Source organism: Phasianus colchicus, chromosome 7 (assembly GCF_987193195.1).
Source record: "Phasianus colchicus chromosome 7, bPhaCol1.hap1.1, whole genome shotgun sequence".
NCBI classification, from domain to species: domain Eukaryota; kingdom Metazoa; phylum Chordata; class Aves; order Galliformes; family Phasianidae; genus Phasianus; species Phasianus colchicus.
In genome coordinates this window covers 31,835,651-31,863,287 of record NC_143442.1, presented here as the reverse complement: position 1 = coordinate 31,863,287, position 27,637 = coordinate 31,835,651, and the positions used below count along the sequence as shown (strand labels likewise).

The 27,637-nt window shown below is 37.8% G+C and overlaps 1 protein-coding gene and 1 long non-coding RNA gene across 9 annotated transcripts in view; one reads left to right on the top strand and one right to left on the bottom strand.

Annotated features, from left to right (window-relative positions):
* The window catches only part of LOC116235929 (uncharacterized), a 125,592-nt gene that overhangs the window by 59,613 nt on the left and 38,342 nt on the right, over window positions 1–27,637 (top strand). For 3 of the 4 annotated variants that reach the window (XR_016468442.1, XR_016468441.1, XR_016468439.1), the window contains exons 4-5: window positions 6,624–6,796; window positions 9,567–9,718. This is a non-coding gene — a long non-coding RNA (uncharacterized LOC116235929). The remainder of the gene's footprint in view (window positions 1–6,623; window positions 6,797–9,566; window positions 9,719–27,637) is intronic. The other variant, XR_016468440.1, reaches the window with a different exon arrangement.
* NCKAP1 (NCK associated protein 1) overlaps window positions 3,770–27,637 on the bottom strand; it is a 66,572-nt gene continuing 42,704 nt past the window's right edge. For all 5 annotated transcript variants that reach the window (XM_090144424.1, XM_090144422.1, XM_090144423.1 and 2 more), the window contains 18 exons: window positions 27,181–27,262; window positions 26,697–26,755; window positions 25,746–25,891; window positions 24,377–24,509; window positions 22,706–22,825; window positions 22,274–22,413; window positions 21,300–21,431; window positions 20,492–20,710; window positions 20,057–20,187; window positions 19,589–19,686; window positions 17,882–17,975; window positions 16,822–16,904; window positions 16,314–16,394; window positions 12,873–12,966; window positions 11,547–11,663; window positions 7,399–7,508; window positions 5,283–5,372; window positions 3,770–4,700 (listed from right to left, as the gene is read on the bottom strand). In XM_090144424.1, the coding sequence (XP_090000550.1) occupies window positions 4,584–4,700; window positions 5,283–5,372; window positions 7,399–7,508; window positions 11,547–11,663; window positions 12,873–12,966; window positions 16,314–16,394; window positions 16,822–16,904; window positions 17,882–17,975; window positions 19,589–19,686; window positions 20,057–20,187; window positions 20,492–20,710; window positions 21,300–21,431; window positions 22,274–22,413; window positions 22,706–22,825; window positions 24,377–24,509; window positions 25,746–25,891; window positions 26,697–26,755; window positions 27,181–27,262 (2,046 nt within the window). In that variant the 3' untranslated portion in view covers window positions 3,770–4,583. The remainder of the gene's footprint in view (window positions 4,701–5,282; window positions 5,373–7,398; window positions 7,509–11,546; window positions 11,664–12,872; window positions 12,967–16,313; window positions 16,395–16,821; window positions 16,905–17,881; window positions 17,976–19,588; window positions 19,687–20,056; window positions 20,188–20,491; window positions 20,711–21,299; window positions 21,432–22,273; window positions 22,414–22,705; window positions 22,826–24,376; window positions 24,510–25,745; window positions 25,892–26,696; window positions 26,756–27,180; window positions 27,263–27,637) is intronic.

Here is a 27,637-nt window from a genome sequence, read left to right as displayed (position 1 = left end):
TCACAGGCTCGGTCCATTCTAAAAGCTGCTGCTTTGCCTTCTGAAGGGCTTTGCTATCCAAGACAATAAACCCTTGTGCTTACCCGATCTCAATATAGCACTGTTGCTAAACATCACTCCTGCTGTCTTCCACCTCAAAGACATAAATGGAACTAACAGCACTGAGCCTCTATGGCGCCAGTGTAACAAAGAGAGATGTTCCCATCCAGTTTTGCTGGCCTGGTCCTTACTATACATCACACAAAGACATCTTGACATTTTACATGTACTTTACAAATGATTCTATACCTACGTGAATTTGCTGCTTTGCTTGTGGAGTGGAACACAGATGTCTCTGTGGAGGTTTTAAATCCAACTGTGGGGGCTATGAGATACAATCTGGAATTAATTCTTAATAAGTATCAGATGCAGAACTCAGTTATGAAATGGACTCAGATTCCCAACTGTCCCCAGCTCTAAGCACTGCGCTCACAGTTTTGATTTCCCATTCTACCTCCCTTTTCATATCATCAGATACATTCACAGTGCATTCCCTAAGTTTCATTCTTTCCTCTCTGTGGCTGTCCACACAAAGTTACTGTTGCCTCCCTGCTACTGAAGAGATTCTCATTTGATATTTACAAATAATAGAGCTCTCTGCATACCTGCCCATTAAGTTAAATTTAGCCAAACACAAAGGCCCTACAATGACTGCATTATAGAGAAGGGCAAAGAGGAAAAAGCAGAGGTTTACTGCCTTCATCTTCAGGTCGTAACTTCATGTGACCACCACCAATGTCCTAAGCTACATTGCTAATAGACTGTGAACTGGATTTACTAGCATTAGGCTCTTAAATGCTGTAGTGGATTTGCAAGTCTTATCTTTACACATGGGTGTCAGTACACTTTTTTTTATGCAAGTGCAGTACAATACAACTCAATTTATTCAACAGAAGGAGATACACAAATCCCCCTGCTGCACGCTAGGCTCAACATACGCTTTTGATTTGGAATTTAATACAAGCATTTCCAATTAAGAAGTTATGCAAGATGCACTGACACCATAGCCAGTCAATGGGTCATTTTAACCTAATAGCACTAGGAACAGCATGACTAATAGCTAATTAGGTATGGTTTTGGACATAGGCCTGGGTGCTGGTGGTACATTTTGTTATGTTTCAGTGAAAATGTTTATAGACAATAGAACATAACAAAAAAATAGCAAAAGCACTTAGGGAGCATTGCGTTCTACCAAAAAACATTTGTCAACTCCAAGGAAAACTCGGTAAGTATAAAAAAAAATGATTCTGAGTTTTACTTAAAAGGAAAAAAAAAAAGTATTCCTGAAAATTGGTTATTTGGCAATCCTGAAAATAGCTGCTCTGATCCACAAAACCAACCAAACATGGGTGGCTGCCAGTTCAGCTGCCTTACTTTGCACAGACCGCATCTGTGGTTCGAGATTCACCAAAAGCACCAAAACCCCTATCTTCTTTCAATCCCTAATTTACCAGCCATGTTTAGTAATGAATACATCTACAACATCTTCTATAGGATCCGGAACACACTATGGAGTTAAGTTCTGAAGCCTGTATCTGAAATAAAGAAATAGATCACTGATTTAACAGAATAATTTGCAACACCTGTAAGCCTCATTTTGAGTTTGGTTCAGCTCAACACATTCACTGAAAAATGTTCCAACATTAGTTTGACTATAACTGTACTTAGAGAATCTGTAGTAGTTCTGTGTACACTGAACACTCTTGCACAAGTCTGTGCTGTATCCGATGTATCTGGGAAGCTTTTGGCAAAAACAGTTTAGCATTAAGGGCTTCAGGAATTCTTGAATCTGAAATAAATCATTTATTAAGTCCCATAACAAGTCCATGATGACCTGCTGAAGAAAGCTCCTATCTTTCCTCCAATCACTGACCTCCCGTCAACATTTTCTGAGGTTCTCCAGTGCATCAGAGAAGATAAGTTCTGAGTATTAGTGTGACTATCAATTCCTCTTCCTTTTTAGAAAAGGAACTGCTACAGACAAAAAGGTTTAACAGCAGTCATTTACTTTGATGATCTTTTTTTTTTTTTAACCAAAAAGTAGCTTTCTAGGCAGTCACAGGACACTATTCTTTCACACTCTGTCCTGCATGATGGAGAGCCCTCTCCCCACAAATGAGGAATCTGATTCAAAGAGGCTCCATATGGGACCAGCTCAGCTATGCCTGCTTCATGTTTCAGGAATCAGAAGCACTTGTGCAAATGCCACCTGAGGCGACTCAACATATACAGCATCACTTACAAAGCCGTGGAGGACGTGGTGCTGCTGGCTGCAGAGGAAGCATTCTTCCTCTGCCTTCTTCCCCCGCAATCTTGGTTCAACAGGCATATTGCTGTCTGTGCATGGACACCAATTGTCTTGAGGCCTGTGGTCAATGTGTTCTGCGTTCAATAAGCAGATTCTGTGGTGTCTCAGCTAAAACTAGAAATAGTAGCAATACAGTAGGAACAAAGGAACAAAGAACCCCTGCCCCTAGAAGACAGCAAACCTCACACATCTTCAAAACCCAAAACGCTGGTGGCTGAGTCCAAATCTCCCTTGCTGAATTTCCTTGCTTTCAGTTTGGTTCTGAGCTTGCTCTGAGCCTTTGCAGGTAGGACACCCAGAGCCATCTCAGGCATCTGACTGTTCAGAGTGGTTTCTTCACAGAGAGATGCTGCCCTTGTTATCCATTACTCATTTTCTAGGATTACTTCAGTATAACCTCACACCGTGGAAAGCTGACAGGGATCATGATAAATGACCAATCACAATTCCTTTGAACTTACAAAGATGAAAGACAAAAAAAGGTTATTTCTTAATCCACAAATTACTTGAATTTTTCACAAGTCAATCTTGAAAGTAATTTTTTTCCACAAAAGGCCAAATTACAATCAAAGCCTTAATTAGGAGTAAGATACCTGAACATATCTGGTTTCAAATAATACAGAATTACACTCTTAAGTCTCACATGTGACCTGACTTCTTCATGAACAAGTTTATGTGTTATGTTACTAAACTATCAGCTTAAGAACAGTTCTGTAGTTCTAACACAAAAAGCAACATTGGGAAAAATACAGATGTACTGGAATAAAATTGTCCTACGGAAATACTGCAGTACCTTCTTTTTCCTCTGGACACAGGAAGCTATTGTAAAGGAGCACAAAACAGCTCTTTCATAATAAAAAAAGTTACCAGTGTGCGCAGTGTGCATGAAGAACAAGAGCTTCATACAATGTCCAGAGCACCACATCTTTCCACGCTGCGGATTACAGAGCACAACCATCTGGTCAGCTTTCAGGCAAAGTGAGCCAGTGCTCTCCTGCATGCCAACGAGCACCACTGATAAAAGGAGGCTCATTACACATCTGTCTCAGTGATGTCTGATGTTATGGTTCTCCTGTTCTACAGTTATTTCAAGTTTTACATTCTAACTTCTCCCCACTGGCATAACTGGCGCCACTGTGCACTCTATAAATGCTTTTCTCATTTTATTATCTCCAAGTTAGATTTAAAGGCTAATGGCAGTAAGCTGACACTTTTTACACTGGCTTTAATTCCTTCTTCCACTTTTTACAAGAATCACTGTCACGTAAGCCAAAAGGTGGATGATAGAAAGAAATCTTCACATAAAAGCTCTAAGGATTGATATTTAATGAACTCTGAGATGTAAATCAATGCACCACGGCACAGTTTAAGCTTAAAATACTAGGATAACATTTATATTAAAAATAATTCACCTACAGATAGTACAGTCTAGTGTTTATTGTATGTTATGGAAGGTACACTTGAATTTCAAAAATTTAAAACATATAAAAAATGGTTAAGGGCTAACATTTTATCAACATGTGATAAATGTGTAAGAATGTTTATTATACAGCAGGGTACAATGGTAGTGTTAATGCCAACAGGGCACCACAGAAGTTAGTTTAAAAAAAAATTTCCACTATGCTTTATACAAACAACACCACTTGCTGTTGTTTAAGAGTATCGGGAAAGGATCGCTGTCTGAAGGATAACATTTTTAATGTTAGATAGTGTCATAGTACATAGATTGGTGAATGTTTCAAAATAAAACTAGAAATGCTGTAATTACTTCACAGAAATGCACATCCAATATTTGTTTTCAATAAGAACAATAGGTACAAGATTATAACTCTCCCTATATGAAATAATTTACACACAGATGAAAGCTACACTAAAATAATCACTAAATACATTTCTCTTCTGGGAAATAAACAAGCAATTTCTGTTCTGCGTGATCAATATCAAAAACATATAGCAGAAGTAGTATATTTTTAAACGTAACTGATGCTCTAAAATTAAAAAAAAGGAAGAAAGGAGAAAAAAAGATTTTCCATGAATGTGCAACCTAAAATCAACCAAGCCGATATTGTAGTACAACCATATTAAGAAACCACTGATCAGAAATACAACTTTATGGAAAAAGTTTATAATCCACAAAACTGTTCATCAGGCCATAAAGTAAAATAGCTCCACAGTTGACAGGTAAAACTGAGGCCACATAGATGCGTGCTATGTCTTATCTCCAGGAAGTAGATACTTAGGCAGAGGATGTGATGCTTTGTTTGTAGACAGCATGGTACGCATTTCTCAGCAAGACGTAAGGGAAACAAGATTCCAGGAGATCCATCGTCAGGAATGGGGACTCCTGCACAATCTGACAAACAGCAGAAATGTAAGGTTGTGCACAACACTTTCTACCACTTGTTGCTCATACCCTGTCCCATGCAGGTATCTCTGCTCTGCACTATGCCACCACCACCACTTTTCATAGCAAGAAGGATTATTACGAGGTTGGGGAGAGACAGGAAAGAAAAAAATTGCTATAATTTCAGTGCCTCTCCAAACTAGTCATATAGCTTTCATATGTCTACGTATAAGATCATATTGCATTCCTTTCATTTTCAAAATAGACACTGTAGTAAAGGAAAAATGTCTCTGAGCAAAGATGATCTCCTCTCACATATTCTGAACAGCACTTCTTTGATGTAAATTGTTTTAATATTGTACAACAAAGCAAATTGTCTGAACAATACAAAACCATGTACAATGGCAACAAATGACAATGTGCTGGTGCTGGGGGAATAAAAGAAATAAATTACTGATGTTAGAGTATGATTAAGAGTGACGTAAAAAATTATTCCCACTGGCTGATGAACTACAACACCAAAGGTGTGAACAGCGTGATGTCGATCCTATTCCTTTAGTTAGTTACACCAATAAAACAGACAAAGCTTACCATGTCCAGTAGTAGGTAAACAGACTCTCTGTTTCTTGTAGTAGTTTTGTCTGTCTCCTGGCCGATCTTCAGTAGACTAGATGATGCAAGCTACATAAAATGAATATTTCAAAGCAATGAAGAAATAAAAGCACAGATCAGCTTCTCTTTCACTCAACACATTTCCGAAGACATCAATAGCCCATTCAGTAGTGACAGCATTGAACTTGCAACCACAAAGCAGTGCTGATGCTAGCTGGGCTTTGCTCTCACTTTCTGTTTACATCTAGCAGTGTTTAATAAGCAGTATGTGCTATTTTAGTCAAAAAGCCATTTCGTTTACTGTGAAGAACTTCTGCTCATCAAAGCAGATAATTAAAGTAGGTAAGTTGACTGCAAGTTGACAAGTCTACTAAAGTCAGTGAGAGCTCCCTTGGGATCAAGATCTCACTTTTTCGGTCTTTCCCAGTAAGCATATAAACTTACTGCATTACAATTTAAAGTTTTCACTGATCGATATTATACCCATTTCGCTGTAGAAAGAAATCACTTCCAAAACTATATATTTAATTTAAGAAGTCATCCTAATCGCGAATTTATTATATTTTATTAGACTATGAGCAGCCTTCCATTACTAGTTTTAAAAGATAGCCTAAAAAATAGATATCCCAGAAACTTGCATGTATGCATAGGCACACATGATGACAGAATACAATAAAATACTTGATGTGCAGATGAGTGTGTAGCCCAGCCCATACCTCACAAAAATACAAAAAAATCCAATCCAAGAGCAACACCAACAAAAAGACCCACCTCTTTTCAGCTGTCAGGTGTACAAACGATTGTGCACTCCCATCAAGCAACAGCAATATAATTAAGCAACATTTACCATAAAGGGATTTTAATTTAAAATATTAACTTGAAAAACCCTATCTCAGTATTCCTCTTGAAGCAATTTCTGCAAACTAATTTGTAATGTAAAGTGAATGTACACACTTCAAAAGAATCTTCGCACATACTCATCAGTACTGAATAACCCAGTGAGTATTTTCCATCTTTAATTAACTTTGACAGGAAAGCAGATCATCTCCAGCAGCATATTTTCTCCTCAGGAGATGCTTTCCTTCCAGACTGACAGTAAGTGACAAATAAAAGGTGCCTTTAAAGATAGATTAGCAAAATATCTGAACCATCAAGTCACAGTCTGCACAGTAAAAGCAGTGGTCTGAAATCAGTTCATAAACACTGCAAAAATGCAAACCTCATACCAAAAGTGCTTTTGTCACATGAAACTAAACTGGTTTCCTTCACTTGTCAAATGTATGCAACTTGACGCAACCACCTCTCTTTCATCTCTTACAGCCAGCAGTTGCATTAGACAAGGTCAACGGCTAAAGGCTTTCTCAGTTTAACAAAATGCAATGAGCTTCCAGAAGGGAAAAAGCCTCTAAGGATTAAAACAAAACAAAACGATTGCTTCTGTGGACTTTTCCTTACATAAACTGACCATTACCCAACCCTCATAACTGAGGAAGGTAAGAAGCAGGGTGTGTGCGTTTCTTCATTTCACATATATGCATCAAAAAGGAAGAATCACTCACATTAGTATCCTTTAAAAAAAAATCAAATCACCATGTTAGCCTTTAGTTTCCCTTTAAGTAGTCAGTAATCAAGAGCAATTTAAAAAAACCTCTATTTCTACTCCAAAATGAATTTAAAACACATCTTCAGGACCTAAAGGCTTCTGACTTCTTTTGAAGCATCAGTGAGGATTCCAGCAGCTTTGATCTTCAGTCTACTCTAAAGCATAAAAACATCTCTTCCCAAGTATCCTTGTACTGTACTTGTACAAATATCCTTGTACTGTGCAGCTATCTCCTGTGTAAGGAGGGCAGACATGTCAAAAGGTACCAGCCAAAGAGCCACTCCTAAGGCACCTTCCCTGAAAAGGTAAAATCATTTAAGAGAGTCCAGTACATCAAGAGAAGAGTTTGCTAGACAGAATCATGACTTCATATGCACTACACGTCTTTTTCTACTCATAGACTGTACAAGAGATGGTAGGTGCTAAAATACTAATTAATACACAGAGGATTATACTGAAAAAAGCTAATTTTAGAAATTAAATCATACATACAGCCAAAAATTCTTTTAGACGGTCTTCGATGCTTCCCTTGTGGATGGTAAATAAAGCTGCAGCAATCTGGTTGATAGCTTTTGCCAAGCAATGAATGTTGTTGCAATGCCCTAAACAAAAACATACACAGAATACCTCAGCACTGTGTTTGAAATTGATAATATTTTCCAAAACATTATCAAAGAGTAAGCATACTCATCACAGTGAAAGAGCAAGTTTCACCATCTTAAACAATGAGCAAAGTGCTCTTTCACACAAACTTGTTATCATCAGAGCAACCAGAAGTACAGATCTCCCTCCAAATGCCATACTCTACTACAAAATTTGATGGCATCACCACTTGACAAAATATTCTGTGTAAGAAAAGACTTGACCAGCCTGACTCACTGTTTTTCTTCCCTTTTCGTACACGAACAAATCAGCAGGCTTGGATGGTGTTCCCCCAAGAGATCTGCAGGACCTCAAGAATAGTAGTAGTGAATTTCTAATGGCTGCATGTAACTATCTTGCCAAGATTCACCTAGGCTTCAGGTGGCTGGAAGGTGATTGGATGACACCAGTTTTCAAGAAGAGCTATAGATGAAAAACAAGAACTGCTCATCAGCAAGCCTGCTATTTCTTTGGGCAACTTAGCCCAGTACAGCACATTAGAACTAGATGAACAGAGACCTAAATAAAAACCTTGGGAAACTGCAACCTATGAAAAGGAAAAGGTCTTTGAAGGAGTTAACAAGTATGGATGTTTGCAAACAATGCTGACAGGTTACACCTGTTTTCTGACCATTGCTGATAATTGAGCTCTTTTTTTTTTTCATTACAAGATGACACCTGAGAAGTGAGGTCAGCTAAACTCCATCACTTCATGTGAGAAAAAATTATTTCTTCTTCCACGCACAAATCACTGTATTCATTTACAATGGTTTTCACTTGGCACTTTGTGTACAGCCTACTCAGTGTCACAGTATCTATCTGCAGCTCTTCATGCTTCCAGAACTTCATAGAATTTGAAATCTGCTACCTGGTCTTTCACCACTTTTCCAGAAGCCTATGAACATGCTCATCAGTAGGTCATAGAATCATAAATCTCCACCAGCATGCCCTTACCCCAGCCAGCCATGAGCTACCACTGCTGTTCTTTTTTTTTTTTTTTATTAAAAACTGCTGCATAAATATGCTAATCCAAAAGGAAATAAATAGATAGCTGCTTCCTGTCAGCATCAGTCAAGAATGTCTGCTCTGCTTAATGCTGCCCATTTAAAATTATGCTTGTTTCTCAAATGACTTGATTTCTCTGTCAAAGACTCAGCGAGGGGAATTCAACTGAGAAGCTGCAGCCTTCCAACACGTGGCAGGTTTCACGCTTTCAGGACAGGCCTGGTCTCTGTAGCCTGCTATTCTAGTCTAGTCTCTAGACACAAACTAGTGCTCTGTTCTGGAAAATGACTAAGTTCAGATTTCTTAGTGGGAACAAACATCAAGCAAAAAGAAAAGTCTGTTAGAGCCCAAGTCTGTATCTGAAACTAGTGGAAGAAACTGCCTTGATCTTGAAGAAGGCAGAGGGAGCACAGACGTTGCTGAAGCTGTCCAAGAACTGTCTGTATTTGGGACAAATTTCTTGCCAGATTAGAAAGCTGAAACTCCTTCAAAACTGTGACCTGTTGATGGTAAAATTCAGGATTTAGCCAGGGAATTTACTTCATAAAAAGCAGCATTTATTGAGTTCTCATTCTGGAAATAGCATCTATATTAAGTGTCTCAAGTCAGATGTTCTACAGTAAGGGACAGAACAGAAAAAAAATAATACACAGCTAAGGCAGAACTGACAAGGTCTATTCTGTTTGTTATTTTTGTAGAGTGAACATATTTTATATATTCCTTTTGCCAGACTCCTTTCCTCTTAATAAAAAAGAGTCCACACAGTAAAGAATTCCATAATACAGAGACCAAATCTCATAAAATCAGTAGCAACTCCTAATACAGGCTTGAGTTCTAGATGCAATTCCTCTCCAGTCACAGTTTTATGAGATCTTATTAACTTAAGAAACCACTTATGAAAGAGGCTTTGCCTGACTTCAGGTTAAGAGTTACTGAATTAAATGATAGAAACTGAAATATTTTGGCTGCATCATATCAAACAGACAGAAGATAATCCTCCTCTATTGTTTCAGACTGCCAGCAGCCTGAGGACAAAGAAGATCCTTGGAAGAGAGGGGAGCTTGGGGGAGGTGAACTGCACGAGCTCCAACCTGCTAGAGAAAATCTGGGAGCAGCAACATCTCGCTCGCCTGACTCGGGTTCATAGGAAGAAGTACTCAGAAAGGTAGGTGCATCTCATAGACATACCTTATTCATTAATAAGCAAATATAACCACCATTAAAAACCTGTGCTACAGTCCCTGTGGCAAGTAGTATACATTTTGAGACCACAGCGGGTAAGAGGCTATTAAAGGAAAAAATTGGTATTGGAAAGTGCTTCCAGTTGATCTCTTTTTATGAATCTACAAAAATAAATACTTAGGAGAAGTGGCCTTGAATACATATCACAGAATCACACAGAATCACACAGAATCACAGAATTGCCAGGGTTGGAAGGGACCTCAAGGATCATGAATCTCCAAACCCCTGCCACATGCAGGGCCACCAACCTCCTCATTTAATGCTAGACCAAGCCACCCAGGGCCCCATCCACTCTGGCCTTGAACACTTCCAGGGATGGGGCATCCACAACCTTTCTGGGCAGCACCTCACCACTCTCTCCATAAAGAACTTCCCCCTGACGTCCAACCTAAATCTTCCCTCCCTCAACTTAAAACCATTTCCCCTCGTCCTCCAGTTATCTACCCTCTCAAAGGGTATAAGCAAGTTCATTTTGGATGACATTTGGAGAACGAGCCTAACTGTCCTCTCACAAGCAAGTGTCTCTGCCTGCCCCCCTCAATCATTTCAGTCCTTCATACTCTTCAACGTATTCCGAGTTCTTCATTCAGCCATCATGACTGAAAAAACAGAGCAGCAGAAACAGAGCGCAGATAACACAAAACAACCCTGTGGGATACAAATTGTTCTCACTGTTCATCAGAACAAGCTGTTTTAGCCTCAAATACTTGACCTTTCAAATCAATGTTCAAATTCTACTCATTACATCAGAGATTTATCCAACTTTTTCACAACAGGCAAAGGGCTACACAATCTGTTTAAAATTAGAGTTAACAAACCCCTGATCTTTTAAAATTGAAGATGTTTCCCTATCAAGAAGGATAATTCAAACACGTAGTACAAAATTATTAACTTCACTTAAAACAGCAATCTTAGAAAGGGAAGATCTTTGGTAAAAGAAAAAGAGATTTGCATACCACACGCTCACTAAATGACATAGAAGACTATCAGAATTTTTGGTCTTTTCCTGGTACTTTAAATGTTCAGAAGTCACGTCAGACACTGTGCAAGTTAAATCTGACCTGATTAAAAACAAATCAACTTAGAAAATAGAAAAAGAATCTCTCTCGGTAGCTGGTAAATGCTTGCAGAATAAACAGTCCTTTATGCAAGCTACACAACATAATAAAAATAGCTTGAACAGTTGAAAGGTGACTCTTGTGTGCATTGGAACAGTTTTCTCAGTCATTCTTTTTCAACTTAATTTTGTCTGAAAGAATCTTTTTTTTGGTGGATTACAAGCAAAGAATTTCCTTGAGGCAAAGTACTCTCTCTAAGCTGAACTATTCTGTAGGTTTCAGTTCTGTTCACAGCTCATACCTTCTGGATTCCATCTTCAAAAGTTTATGGTTAGTAACATGAATAGCATATTAAGAACAGAAAAGCTACTATGTATGAGTAGCACAAAGGCCAATAAAGCCATTACTGAAACACTGTGCCCTAATTAACACAGAATATGCTCTCTACCAATTTCACACACTAGTACGAGACTGCCCCCTGCAGCAAATGAACTGCTCTCAAAATCTCAAGCAAAAGATTCCTTTATTGGAAGTCATCTCAAAAGAGTTAAGTAAATGCTTTATGAAGTAATTCTCAAAAAACCTATTCTGGATCTTTTCTAACTTTTGTTCTGTTAGAAACAGAACTATTAAAAAAACTCCCAGGTCTATTATGAAGAAAGCATTCAGGGCAAACATTTTGCTGACATTTACCTTCAATGGCAGGGCTATACTGAGACATCACATTACTAGCCAAAGTCGGCAAGGAGACTGCCACGAAGACCATGAGAAGGCAAGCAATTTTGTATTCTTCTTCTGGACTAATGTTTTCTGAAAACAAAAATAAGCCTTTTAATACCACATCAAAGCCAGTCATGAAAACATACAGAAATTCTCTGCCCTGTTCACACAGCTTAAACACTTCATAGCTGCACCTCAACAAAAACTACTTAAAATGCCATCGCAGATACTAGCTGTCTTAATAAACAATAAACAACTATGTGTATCAACACACAGTACATATAAACAAATACACATTTGTATTTTACAAATACAAATATACTCTGCTTGATACATCTAAGTTTTAATACTGAACTGCCCCTTGAAATTATGTATATTTTCTCTTGCCAAATAGCTAGTATTAAAGCAACAAAAAAGGAGCAGGTTAACATCTACAACAGTTACAATCTCATTATAACTTTAACTACCCATTACACACAGGGAAAAAAAAAAAGGCATAAAATGCTCAGTAGAAATCACAGAATGGCTTGGGTTGGAAGGGACCTCAAGGATCATCAAGTTCCAACCTCCTGCCCCAGACAAGGCCGCTAACTACTAGATCCTGTACTACATCAGGTTGCCAGGTCCCCATCCAACCTGGCCTTGAACACTTCCAGGGACAGGAAGACTTAAGACTGTCAGAAGCACTTAAATTTAATTCATGCCTTCAAAACTGCCAGGGTAAACAAAACTGAAAAGCTTCAACAGAGGTGCATTAAAGTGCCAGGAAGTGCTACACGTGTGAGGGCATCAGTATATTTGGTTTACATGTTTCCCCTTGTAAACTGCATGTTAGCATCTGTATTACAAATCAGTAACAGTGTTGTGAAATTCATCAAATGCATTCAGCTGGCATTTCAGCTTCTAATGTCTAATTTAATTACACAGATTTGTTACAGATCTGTGCAACAGAACTGATCCCGTCTACAGCTGTTCACAACAGAATCCTATTTCCAATGTCCTTAAAGTACAGCAGTTTTTAACCATTAGCCTCCTTCAGCATCTACCCATTATCCTTTCCTAGGTCAAGAAAACAATTTATATGCAGTTGAAAAGATTCTCAAGATGCTCATCTGTATATTCTGGGCAGTCTGCACAAAGCATTCGCATTCTGCAGGCAATTTATGAAGTTCAAAGGGATACAAAGGATCCGAGATATATAAGCCTTCTACCAATACTTAAAACATACCCATGCCTTGGGGGACTTAGTTTTTTGCTAACGATTCTTTTCATTACATTTTTTAAATTGTAAATTCTTACCTGATTTTTGGGAGGACAGTGCTACAACCAAGGCAGGATCAATCTCGCAAGGCAATCCAGCAGCTGATGACAGTTCATATACATTCATTGCCACCTGAGGATCAGAAGAAAGGCAATTTCAAGATAACGGAATGCTTTTGTGTAAACTTGATGAAGCACAGTTATGCTGACAAGTTTAAAATGTTTATATTAGTTTGAGGCATTAAGGTACTTTAGAGACTTGCTGGAACTAGATAAAGAACCTCTAGATTTTACTCTTTTGTCTTTTCCCCACCTCTAACTTACTCTGAGCAGACTGGTCAGTACTTTGTGTGCTCAATTATCATTTCTTTCTCTCAAACCAAACAAAGCTTGTATACTTTTCTCCAAAGCAAACATCCTGACTTTCAATTAGCCATTTCTGCTTCTTTTTTCTGTTCAACAAGAAAAAACTAACACATGGTCTCCACCAGAGACAACCAGCATCCACAAATACTGCGTTTTTAGACAAAAGCCACAAGTCACAAGCTAACAAAGTATCAGAGAAAGGCAGGCATCTTACAACATACAAATTTGATACAGATTCAGTGTCCAGTGATTCCAGATGCCAAGAGTTACACTGTAAGTGATCCCAACACTTGGAGGAGCTAAGAATATAGTCCATTTTCAAGCCTGGCTCAGGCTACATTTTATACTGTTGCCAATGTAATGCTGTATTTCTTTCTTTCCCTAATTTACATGTGGAATTAAACACTTGGAGAGATTCATTTGAATTACACCTTCAAAAGTAGGCTTGTACCAAAGGAGCCCATGGAAATGCTGGTGATGTGTCTTACACACAACAGCTCTCTCAAACTCCCGCAGAGTTGGCCAGCTGCAGGTGGTGGCACTGTGCTTACTTAGGTGGTCCAGCTCAGCTACCTGAGGGCAAACCCTGATACAGTAAGGACACTGGTTTGTCTGCATGGTGCTTTGTTGTCAGCAGACACAACAGCTTGAGTACAGAGCTGCATTCAAAGAATTACAGAGATGGGGGCTGCTTCACAACAAGTGAGTTAACTATTAATACTGGATCAAGTGTAAGCCTGACTCTAACAGAAATATTGCATTAACTTGACACTAAAAATAAAGGGAAAACAAATCTTCATTTTCTTCATTCTATCAGTCTTCCCAAATTTCAAGTTCTAGGGCTACCAAAATAATATTTCATATCAAATATATGTTTCATTAATGAATTAAAGCTATTTCCTACAGCAAGTTCAGTATACAGAATATTATTATGTTACTGTATCCTAAAATATGCAATTTCCTCATCTGTTGAACAGAGACTTGTAAGTTCTGTACATGACAAGACTGGGGAGAAAGTTGAAACAAGGAACTGCTGACTGTCTTCAGGGCTTAATTGTTAGCAGGCTCCTAGCTCTCGCCACATCAACAAGCTGTTTCCAAGACAAAGCTCTGGCAAAGTTCTGGGGTAGTATATGCCAAAGTTCCCAGTATTCCCAGAAGGCACTACAGAAAGGACTACACAGGTTTGGCTTCTTCTGCACTCACAGTCCGCCAACATCACCCTTGCAAACTTGTGCTGACTTCTTAAACAAGACTACACATCAGCAGCCCACACCAAGATGCAACATCTAAACTTGATACCATGCAAACAGCAGCATAGACCATACCACAGCCATTGTATTATTTCACACACTTTGAGCTAGAAAAAAAGTACACAAAATAGGTACATCATGAGAATCACAAGGGAAGTATAGAGGGCCCCAGAAAAGGCTAAACAGTACACAAAGCAGGGGCAACTAGCTGGTGCTATGTGGTGTATGATTTGGGGAATAGTCCTCAGTATAGTTTCATTTAGTAGAAGGCAGCTTTTCTGCCACTCAGTTATTCCAGAGACTGCAAATTACTGCAGGGACTTGCAAAACAGAAGCAGCAAACACTGTGCTTTGTCATATCTATTGACACAAATGGGTTAGTGATAGCCTTACAGATCATTTAGATGTTCAAGATGATATAACATAATCAGCTTTAAGATGTCAATGGTAGAAGATTGTCCTCAAGGATTTATTACTGTTGGAGCCTTTATTCCATCCAATTTCTCAGCAATGTTTTGACACCAGAGGTCATAAGCTGCCTAACTGAAAAGATTAGGCACAAGCCAATAGCGGCGACTCCTGCTCATCTTTTCCACAAGCTGATTCTTCAAATTCAATAATGGAACATGATGCTGGTGATCAACCATTTTCTTTGCAACCACAGGTGAGAATTTTTCTCTAGAAAGGTAAAAGGCTTTTCTTGCTAAGAGCAAAGGCAACTTGCATAATTTCAATATAATTATTGTAAGCCAGCATCCTTGAAATGTATTTTCTATAGCATTTCCACAGGATTTCTGTGGTGGTAGAAATGTCAGAGTTTCCTGGACCTCAAACACTTACAAACAGCTTATCAGCATCAGAAGTTTCAGAAAGCATGTGCGATTTCAGTATGTGCATTTGTCACACAGCCTCAGACAGTTTCAGACAGACTGCTAAACTGTGTTTTCTGAACTAGTGATGTTTGCCTTAGAGGGCTTCTAACTGTTCTTGTAATATACTTCTTAGAAAGGAGAAGGATTTTTTATTATCCATCAAACACTTAAGCTTTTTTGCAGCAAGAATCAATGGCAAAATACAGACTTCAAGTTCAGGAATAACAACATATTGCAGCCCTCCAAAAACCCATGTGGCTCAAGAGCAGTTTTCAAAAAGCTGTTTCTACATGTGTGAATGAAGAGCTGTGCAACATATAGCCACTATACATTTTCTGAACCACCACAGTACTATTAAGGAATCTGCAAGCCTTCAGAGGCTCCAAGCTAGAACAAAAGATTAAAAAAAAAACCAACAAACATTTAGGTTGCGGCTACTGTGCATCCAGGGCCAGAAGCCATGTGATGCACTGACATGGGGTTCTGAATGAAAATACAATACCATCCAGAAGTGAGGCATCTAATTCACAGCACCACTTCTTCTCAAACATGTCTAAAATGAGGTGTGGAAGAATTTTCTACTTAGGGCAAAAATCAGGCTTGTAGACATCACAAGCACACAGCTCTAACCATGCACACGATCTTTTAAAAACTCAATTACACAAGTTGCACTGCACATACTATGAAGCAAAGCAGCATTCTTCCCTTTATTGCTTAGACATATTTTAGCACTTGATAAACCTTTTTCTTTAATTCTTGCCGTGAAAGTTCTCAGATGTAAAAATAGGTAGAAAGAGACTTGTGCACTTCCATCGGTCTTTTTTCCTCAGAACATATGAAGGCTGCAGAAGGATAATTACTTAGCTCTTTGGAAAAAAACACTGTTCTTTGGTTACAACATTTTTCATAAAAAGAATGAAAATCTTGCCCCTTGCATATTTTCAGTAAGCTCCAAAAATGACTCTATTACCCTTTGGGCCTCACATTACCTTCATGTCAGTCTCTCTTGGAATGTGATCTTTGAAGTCCTCAATGGAACTTACAAGGAAAGGAATGTGGTAGGATAAGACCTAAGAGACACAAACACAAAATGAGGACAAAACATTTCCAAAGCTCACCATCACTTAGACAATAGCATTATTTTACTGCATTTGTTTTTTTGAATGACTCATTTTACGCATATTAATTAGTTTATGGACTTCAGAAATTAAAGCCCAATAAAATCAGGCTGTTGGTAAACAAACTGAAAGCAGGCTTTAAAACATACTAAATACTAAGAACATCAAGAGGCATGCTGCAACTACAAACGGATGGTTTTAGTGCAATATTTCTCTAAGCAGTACTCAAAAAGTACTGCTTTTCTAGAACTTGTAATTCAAGGTTCACTTCTAACTATTTTAACCACATGTAAACCTTTTCAAAACTTTATGCCTGAATTCCTTCCTATTCTATTAAATTTAATAAAAACTATTCAGAAAACATTCAGTTATTTCTTACATCTCTAAGAGCCTCCTGTGCCAAAGACCGAAAAGACAAGATGACGCCGATAATTGTCATTCTCTTCAAAACACTGTCAACAGCTGAAGAGAAACAAGAACAACAGTAAACGAAAACCTACTCACGTTTACAAGCTCAATTCAACAAGAAATGTGAAATAAAGAAATAAAACCAAGAACAAAAAAATCAAAATGCTGCCAATAGCATGATATTGAAACATAGGAATTTAAGAGCCAAAATAAATATGAGCTTAAGCAGGTTTTTTATATCTGAGTTGATGATGAGATTTCCTGAAGACACTTCCTGTAAGCCATTCCACAAATGAAGCCTCTTACAACAGATAATGGTATTCAATGCTAACACTAGAGCTGCTTCTTGAGGCCAAAACATCACTGTAACTATTATTTGTTAAAGGTAACGGCTAATTATATTGTAAAAGTCCTTTCAAATAATATAACAACTCAACCCAAAGAAAGATATGTATCAAGAAATTGATACTTCCTATTTACATGTATGTATTCACTCAGATTATTGTTGTTATTACAGATGCATATTATCAGACCTGATGAAAAATGATGCTAAAAGCTCATCACATAACACCTGTACTGAAATCTCATTTTGTCTGTAGCAGAGAAGACTGAAGTATTTTGAAAAGGTCCATCAGCTTATGAGTTCACACATGGAAAAAGTAGCAGTCATTTCACATCCAGAAAAAGTAGCATACATCTCACCACTCTCTTTACTGTGAGGGTGGTGAGATTCTGGAACAGGCTGCCCAGTGAGGCTGTGAATGCCCCCTCCCTGGAAGCATTCAAGACCAGGCTGGATGGGGCTGTAAGCAATCTGGTCTAGTGGGAGGTGTCCCTGCCTATAGCAGGGGGTTGGAAGTAAAGGATACTAAAGTTCCTTTCCAACCCAAACCATTCTGACTCTACAATTCCAATTTATCCTCTGTATAAAGTCAACTTTATACAGAGATATTCATTTTGAAGGTGTTCTTTACAAAGATAAGGATAGAAACAATTCTATACGTTTAGTAAGGACCTTGCTAGTTACCCACATGATAATCTTTTGAAGAGTGCTGCCATCTGGTCTGGCTTGTCGAAGCTGGTCCTCATTTGTGTCAGAACTTCAACGTTCTCCACCACAAGTTTCTAAAGAGAAGCAAAGATTCAGGTCAGCTATATTACCTATATAGCTATATAACCTATTCTGATAGGTTAATATGATAAATGCATGGTTTAGGATATTTCTTTCCATTTTCTTGTTTTCACTGAGAAGCAAGGGAAGAAAAGCAATTCTATAATCCTATGAAATAAGCTATAAAAGATGCAGCAAACTAACCACTTCCAGGAGATTGCAAGAGTGTATACACAAAGCCAAAAAATAAATTCCTATGCTGAAAGCCAGAAAGCAAAATAGATCACCAGTTTACATTGAAATCAAGCTGGGCAATTTTAAGTCATTTGATGTATCAGAATCTGGCAGATGTATGACATTTGAATTTAAACTCCTCAAAGCTCTACAGAATGCAAGATTAAAGGCAATAGCCCACATGCTGCCACTGAGTCAAGCTCTCAGCTTCACAAAAATAACCAGCATATTGGTTTAAGATTTAAAAGAGACAGGCATGAATACAGTTCACACAGTTAACTGAGGCCAACTTGTTACCCCCCCTCATTTTAACTCCAGATACAAAACCAACACCTGGTCCGGGAACCAAAAGCAAGCATGTTGAATCCTACTCTTAATAAATTCCCCATTCCTATTCTCTTGGTGCTTCTTATCCCCAAACACAGATGTTTCTCAGTGCTCTCTGCAAGGCCAACCGTATCTGAGCCAAGCAGATGAACATTTTATTACTTTTTTTCCTCCAAATATGTGGTCATGTGCACATGGATCCACCTTATGTTTTGCTTATCCTTAGCAGTATCAGAAAACAATCTCAGAAACAATTTAAAGTTGTTTTTTTAAAAAACCACAGAGCTACAATAACAAATATACTGATTTTAAGGAAGTAGGACAATAACAAATGGACAAAGGCAGAAGCAACCAAAAAACATCTCTCTAGTGCCCTTCTGTTTTACTTGAAACGTGACACATGTCACTGTGCATTGCCAAGAGTGACGAAATTTAACCCTCAATTCACTGCCTTCTCACCTGGCAAGTCTCATTCTAAAACTCAACAGCTGGAATGGGCACAAAGAATCAACAGGCTCATCCAGCTTAGTATTGATCACTTGGGACAGGGTACCTGCATCTTGTAGACAACATGAGCATCCCCTCTCAATCAATAAAAGGCTTCACATCTTTTTGAGCTCCACATGTTCTAAGCAACTCAGCAGCACTAAAATTCAGTGCTTACAGATAGAACAAGATGTTTGAAGATGTAACTAGAGATGTAGCAGAAAACCATACTTCTAAAGGCCTAGTATGCTCATACTGGCTAATGAAGAAAAAGTGAAAGTTTCTTCTAAGTACTGACTGTGCATTTTTAATAAAGCAGCACACAAATAGCTACAGAAAACTCATTACAGTAAATTAACAGAGCCTGCATAAAGTCCTGTCCACTCAGCTACTGAAGAGTGTGGTATGCAGATGTACTATACATGCCAGTGTAATACACAATGAAGTACAAATGTACAGCTTTACCATTTGTGTCATGCAGTCACCTCATAAGGATAGCACAAACAGCTATTAAACATCCTACAGGAAGCTGAAAGGCAAATCCACCCTTTTTTTCCACCCACGAGTTCCCCAGGATTACCTTAAGCTCAGCAACCTGGGAAGAAATGTGCCACATCAGACTTTCACTTAGGAACTTCATGCCATATGGTCCCAGGAGTTCAGACAGGGCTCTCATTTCTGAGAAATAAAACAAACTGTTCTTCAAACATTCCTTCCTCAGTTATTTGATGCTCATAACATATAAACAATTAGTGTTTTAATTACAAAACTCTTTTACCTCAAAACTGCATTTCAGATTTGAGAACTTGCACTGTAACAGAACTGAAGCAGTCACTGACACACCATACTCATATTTTAATTTTTTTTTTTAAACAAAATGAAAAATGAGCTACTTCGAGGCACAGAGACAGCAGAAATAAATGAAAATACTCTGAAAGTTAACAAGAGCAGTCTAAGATAAAATGCTTTAAGAGTTACTGTAATTCCAATCACTGAAGCAACATTTATCCCTCACAAATGTTCAATAGGAACATCGAGCAAAGTTTACCTGATATGTCAGAGTATTCCTCAGCATTAAATGTTAATTCATTTTCTGTTGGCAAATTCACAAATGCCTTCATAGCTGGAAAATAGGCTATGTGACCATTGCTGACTTGCCTTAGCAATGTTTCCAAATACCTTATCAGAAAGGGAAAAAGTTTTAAGATGAAGACATACATTTGTAGATACCTCTACAAAGATGCAGTACACCTGTGTAATAAAGGAACAGCAAAGCCTGTATACGTTAAGTTTTACTTTCACAGCTGAGCTGATATCTACATCTTATTCTACAGTTTGAAGTGTTTTTAACAGGAATCAAGAACAGTAAACATAAGGAGTCTGGAATTTAAGAATTTCAAAAAACAGTTCACCAATGCTAGATTTTTTAATTAAATAGAAGTGATAACCAAAGCTTGTAACAAGTGTCCATACAGTTACTTACCAATTTGTGTACAGACTGGTAATGGTTGGCTCACCATGACTATCTAAATGCTGGGTTTGCTGAAGCAGAACATTGTTAAATACTCGTGTAATGTCAATCTGTACATAGTTTTCTATTGACTGGAGGACCGTCATATAGGCTCTTACACTGGTTAACAGTTCTGAAGGCTTTGCAATCTCCTGTGTTGCTTGATTATACATAGTCATTCCAACGATTGACCTTTTAAAAACAAAAGGAATTACATGCCTTTCTCAGAAGGATTAAGCAAAGATGCAGATAAAAAAACTTGTTCATCATTCATCATTTTAATATTTAAGAGTATAACTGTTCTGGAAATAATGATGTGAAGATAAAGGTAAGAACAGATGAGTATAGCAAGTGACAAAGCTTTTTTTTTTTTTTTACTTAAGAATGACAGTAATCAAATTTTCTTATCTTTGTCTGCTACTGAGTTCTGATATTCAGATTTCCCTTTCAGCAGACCAGTAAACCCAAATACTTGAAACAATGCCATATACTGTGCAAAAGAACTGTAGCAAGATTATAAATGCCCAAAAATAGGTATCACCAACTCCTACCAAAAAAGACAGGACTAGGAATGCAGCATCAGGCTATTCAGTAGATGATATTCATTTCAATATATTTAAGTCTCCACAAAGTTAAGCGTAACTTCAGTGAGAATAACTTCAGAGCTTGCAATCTACCTTTAAAAACTAATCTTATGTAGTAAGCATCCAATACTTCTAATATCAAACCAAGACCGACTTATCTTGTTTATGAATACGTTTATCTTTACATTATTCCTTACTTGGTAAAGCGGATTTCCAGGTGAGACGTTAAATATTCTCTTGGGGTAAACGTGTGCTCCCAAACCACCATGTTTGGAACGTAATTGATTGAGAAGCAGAGCTCAGAAAGTGCAGTGTGCAGTTTGTCCAGGCTTTAAGAAGTCAATAAGAAATTAAAAATATATTTAATGTAACATAGTATCATAGGAAGCATACACAGAAGGAAGATGCTTCAAGATCAGCTACAGCTCTCCTCTCTCAGCTTCTTTACACAATTGCAGCTCTGATGCTTGGTTGTTGCAATTGTAATTCTGTCTAAGCAGCATGTGTGCATTTAGCCATTTCCAGACACAACAATGAACACCTCTTGTCCTCTCTCATAGCTCCCTTCCTCCTTCAACCTCTACAATCTTGCCCTATGATCTTTTCCTAGCAATTATTTCCTACCTTGCTGCTTTTCCTCCCCTATCTCCTCTTACATCTCAAGCTGGATTTATTCATCTCTCCCTCTCTTTCCAATGGGTCTTTTTTCTAGTTTGCTACTGTTTTCAGTTTTCCTATAGCTACGAATAAGAAAACCTCCCCATCCCAGCAGATAACGGCTGCAAACTGACTTTCAGCAGCATGAACTTTCAGCCCAATCTGTACGTTATCCAGCTAACAGTGTTAAGCAAGGCAGAACCAAAAAATGCCATCCATGCCTTGGGACTCCCACTTCCTCAGTTGATAGGACTACAGGAAACTTAACTAGAGCACAGGAACAGACCTTTTCTGCTCAAGAAAGGAAACAGCCACAGTGATTAGTAAGAGTTATACATTCCCACTGCTTTAAGTAAGAAATTTCAGTTCTGTACAAGGTATGAGTACCATATGCTCACAAACTAGGAAGTTATTGTATTTACAGTCACTTTTATTGAAAGAATGTAAGCAAGAAGTAAAAATCACAAGTTTTGACTTGGGAATCACGGTGAAAGGAACAGGAGAGGCAGCTTACTTTGTCACAACCAATCTGTTTTTTCTCATGCTTTCTACTCCTGGTTTCTCCCTTTCAGGTTCTCCTTTCTTTCCCGTCTGTTTTTTCGATTTTTTGTTCACTGCTTGACTGATGGTTTTGGCACAATGCTTTGGCAGCAACTAGTAGAGGGAAAGAAATCACCCCCCACAGTTAAAATCCAACTTCACAGCAGCCATGAGATAAAAAACAAGCTTACATGTAGGTGGAGACTTTGTGACACACAGAGCATCTCTTTTGATTACTAACAATACAATTTAATGTCTTCTTCAAACCACTTACCACTTACAAACAGAGAAATTCCTCAGGTCAGAGGAAAAGAGGTGAAAAGGAAACAGAGCCATAACACTTCGCAAAGTCGAACTAACTAGAAAGCCTCAAAATGGAATTGAAGGAGACAAAAAAAATACTCACCTGATCACTCAGCGTACATTGTTCTGTGCAAATATCTGTGATAAGATTTCGAGCTTGCTTAGCCATTTCATCCAGAAACATGTTACATAAGGAAAGGCTACGATCTCCAATGTGATGTCGCTGTTAAAAAACAGAAGTTTGTCGTCACTTTCCTCTTAGTTCCACACTTCTCAAAGAATGCATACATTGTTCTGCAGCTCATTCACACTCAGAACTGAAGTGACAACACATTAATAAGTCCTTAATAAACTCAGCTCCTTTCATCCTCCATGATAATTTTGTTAACGGAGACACCCTGAACTGTGAAATTCTCAGTCATTGACATAGTGTGTTATATATTAAAAAAGCAAAAATTTCCGTCAAAGGAGACAAGTTTTTATAAGCAGATTTTCATCTTCAATTCTGAACTACATCTGAAGCATCCAATACTCTAGGTTTCTGCAAATCTCACAGTTAGTATTGGTACAAATCAATGAAGAGAAAAAGAATATGTAACTTAAGCTCCAGCAAAAGCACACACAGTGTCATTCATATCCTCAAAGAAGTCAAGTAACAAAGCCCTGCTGCATACATTTCTGGACTTGGTTCCTCTGTACAGGATCCACACAAGTACAGCCTTCTGTCTTCATGAAATCCTTCTTTTACCACTAATGCTTACTTTGTAACAGCCACACTACCACACATGGTACAGTACACAGTGAGTATTATTTCACCATAACTATACTAGCTACTAAGTGATACAATTCATATGCTGAAATAACACTCCTGTTGGCTGTGGCAGAACGTGCTTGCTCCAGCTGAATTCACAGCAACAAGCACATAGCAGACTTCGGCCACCGATTCCTAGCTGGTACTAGAATGGTTCTGAAAGATATTTCCTGTCCTGAAGGGAAGCTTTCCTGGAAACTTTGTCGTAGTTGCCTAACATAAATAAGGAAAAACTCACACTACGTATAGTCTAACAGATCTAATAATTTCATATTAACATTTAAGAATGAAAAGACACTTTCACAAGCACTACACCAGGCTGGCCACGCTAACCCCCAGGGTAATTCCAAAGTCTATGGGCATACAGGCAATGTACTAAAGGATCTATTTCATTACATAAAAATACCAAAAATTTCCTCAGAATGAAACCTGCTTTAACAAAGAATCGATTTTTTGGAAGCAGCACTCCACATTTTGCATTTCTGTTGCTAACCAGAAAAGAAAATATAGCACTATGAATGCTCACATTATACCATATATCACTTAGGATTACATTTTTTAAAGACTTGCTAAGGAAAAGCGTATAAGAAGCCATGAAGAATTCCCAACTTGCTATTTCGCTTTTAGAACTGTAAGTTTATGAACAATGAAAGAAAAACTGCTTCTTACAAGTTTAACAGGCATACAGCTTGTATCAGCACCCAAGCCTGAATGACTCAAAAAGTAATTTCACCTCTGTACCTTAACTCAATCTCTCTTCAGAGCAAAGATAATCATACTTCAGAAAACAATTCTGAGCTCAATAATGGTGCTGAACTTCCCTTACTCGAACTTCCCTTTTTTGACCGTTTTCCTTTCTCTAATCCTACACTGCTACAACAAATACCTTGCAGTCCTGAGCACCACTACTTTCCACTTTAAGCCACACCTGACAATATCCAAGACAATGTATTGAAAAATTACCTCTTCTGGGCACAGTTCGTGGGTGCAGCTCATAAAATGAGTACAAAGTAGTGGGAATGCAATTGAGTATCTCGATTGAGAGGGAAGCTCCAAACACTGCTGAAACATCTTCTCAAAAGCACGGCTATAAAAACTGATCAGAAATAGACAATTTAATGGAATACACCCATAACTCTGCTGCAAAGGAAGTTTACTTACACAAATCAAATGTGCTGCTGATGCCAGGTACGTCATTATAAAATATGTGATATCAAAAATCGCACAATGTTTTCAAAGACACATTCTGTTTACATCTCTTATAATGACATCATTTTTATTCCGATGTTTGACACACAGGCACTGCAAGAATTTGCAGCTTTTGCAACAGTTTGTCTTTCTTTGTGTAAGAATTCACAAGTGACCCCAGATCAGTTATGTGGCTGTTTGAAAAATCTGACAGATCTTCAGAAATACTTTCAAACTAATTCTGGTGAACACTAAGACAACATGTATTCCATAGCTGCTTCTTTTTAAGTCAGCTTCAGAAAAAAAAATACCTTAACACATGCAAAAAAAAAGAAAGTACATGAGTCTCCTTTCAACACAACCATATGAAGATGACTTTCACAATTAAATCTAGCCCCTAAAATGTTTGTATTTTCTCCATTTGAAACTGAAAAAGAAGAACCTAGAATATCACTGAGAAAGTTTCTCAAAGGACAGTATTTTCACACTGGGACTTCCAATGATTTATTTCAACTATGGCAGACACTGCAAACATGTAATTATTTGACCTTAAACAGTCAGAGAAAGGTTCCCATCTGTCTGCTTCCTGATCCTGTTCTCACAGAGCTTTTTTCAAGAGCAAGACATTATTCGTTTACTTTTTCCAAATCAATGTAATGCTGACAAACTTAGAAAAAGAAAAACAAAGAAATAAAAATAAAAGCAAACTACAAAAAACCATTATACAAGTTGCAATGCAAGGCTGGCTCTTCCTGTTTGGGAACAGGAGAAGAAAGAAAAGGGAATCAACTGCTTTTTCTTTTCCAGAGCAGAAACTCAGTGGACAATCAGTGCACACAATCCTCTATCGAAGCTCATTAGACCACACTACCTACACAAATAAGCAATTCTGAGGAGTGTTGCTCTTCTCTGGAATAAAAAGGCATACAAACTTCATGTTAAGGTTAGTACCAAAGAAAGTACAAATTAACAAACCCCAAACTCTAAAACACCAACCATCTCGGAGAAAAATAACAGTTAACCAGAATTTCATTTGATTCTCCCACTAAGAATCCTCCTACAAAGCTTATTAATTGAAACTTGAACTTGCAAGAACAAATCAAACAATAATTATAGAAAATCTATGCTCAGGTTTGTAACTTACCAAAATATAGAGAGATCTGAGGTTTCAACCAACATCTCCACTAAAGAATCTACCATTTTTGTGTGGAAAATGATTGTATTCATCATTTTGCCTAGTTCCCTGTGGTCTGCCAGTCCCAGAGAAGCTTTAGAGACACTGGTGTAGGCCTGGACAGAAACAAGAGAAAAAATAAACCTAGTGCTGCTTTTTTTGCAAATTTCATTGCTATTGCCCAATACGAAGGTTAGGCACTTATTGCGCTATGCAAAGAATAAGTGTTTCTAAAGACTTTACAAAGACCAGTTTGTACTTCTACTGTATTTTAAGGAAAGCAAGCTGCCTTTCAGCAAAGTCACCAAACATCTTGAGTATGACAGCAAGGCACAGATGAACTGAGGCAGGAAAGCAATGACAAAACACGTATGCACACTAGTGGAATCAAGTTTAGACAACCTGCCCCTGTGCTTCTTATATACAAGTTTTGGTACACAAGAGGAAGAAAGTGTATTTCAAATATATAGAAACATACTGTCCATCTAAAATTGAGATAAACAATTTATTGTCTGAACAGTATTCCCCCTTTCACTACGTAAACTGAAGACAGTGTAACCTCAGCACACAGAAGTGATCTCACTGAACAAGCTCTCACTGAACAGTCTCTATCTTCCCCTAGCTAAGCAGGCTGAATCATACTCTGCACAGCGCACAGCTGCCAACCAAGTACTCATCCTCAACACATTCCATTCCCAAACTGTTATAAATTCTCCCAAGAATTATTTGCAAAAAGTATGCGATGCAAAGGTAAGAACCAAGTTAAATCAAAACACAGCAAATTATCTTGTGTATTTGTTTGATTTTCAATTGTGATGAATATCCTTATGTAGCCTGTCATCTACTTGCAATAGCAGTGAGTAATAACTTGAAACTGAAATGTGCTTAAGTTAAATATCATGCAGACATACAAAGTCTTACCTGCAATCTAAACCAATCTAATCTCATTCCCCTGAAGTCAAATACCTCTCCATCTTCAACTGAAAGAAAAATGAAGGAAAAACACAGAACATAAAAGCTCAAGGAAATAACTACAGCAATTCAGAAACACTAAATCAGTAAAAAATTATGTGGGTATTGAACCTCTTTTACCTAATAATTTCAATCCAGCACAACCACGCTAAGAGGAACTGAAATATTTCAATAAGAACATGTATAATATCCTAAATTAAAGCTAGTGTTCTTCAAATAGTGTTTTCAGAAGCCTTATCTGTACAGATATGCCCAGGAAAAGGGACACAGAGCAAGAAGCAGATGCCATAATGGAAAAGAAACAAGGAAACCAGTGGAGTTTATGCCATTTATCTGCTACTACTGATTGCACAAAACAGAAAGCTGCGAAGCTTTCCAGAGGAACATCTCATTTGGTTACCATTTTCCCCCAGGTTCATAGGAATAGACTTACCTTGCTTCACACTTAACGAAGTCATAGTGTTTACAAAAGAGGACATGATGATTGATTCATCCTCTGGGCACACTGAAAGATTCTGAAATAATAACAGTAACAACTATTATTTCAAACCTCATTTATAGAGAAGTGTCAAAATTTATGACAAATTATCATCTGTAATCTGAAAATATGTTCTACATACTTTACAAAAGGTAGCTTAATCAATGGAGTTTTGATTAGTAAGAATTAACAAGTTCTGTTTTTCAGTTCATTGGTTAATGAAAATACCAACAAAAGTTTGCTTCCAAACCAACTCAGCCCCAAAACAGAATCTGTCAGTAAACATGCCCACATATTTTCAGGCTGTTGTCATTTACAAAATGGACATGGACCATTTTTCTGTTATATAAGATATACCAAACATTTTTCAGACCTCTACAGGCATCTGATCTGCCTGCACAGAAAATTCAGC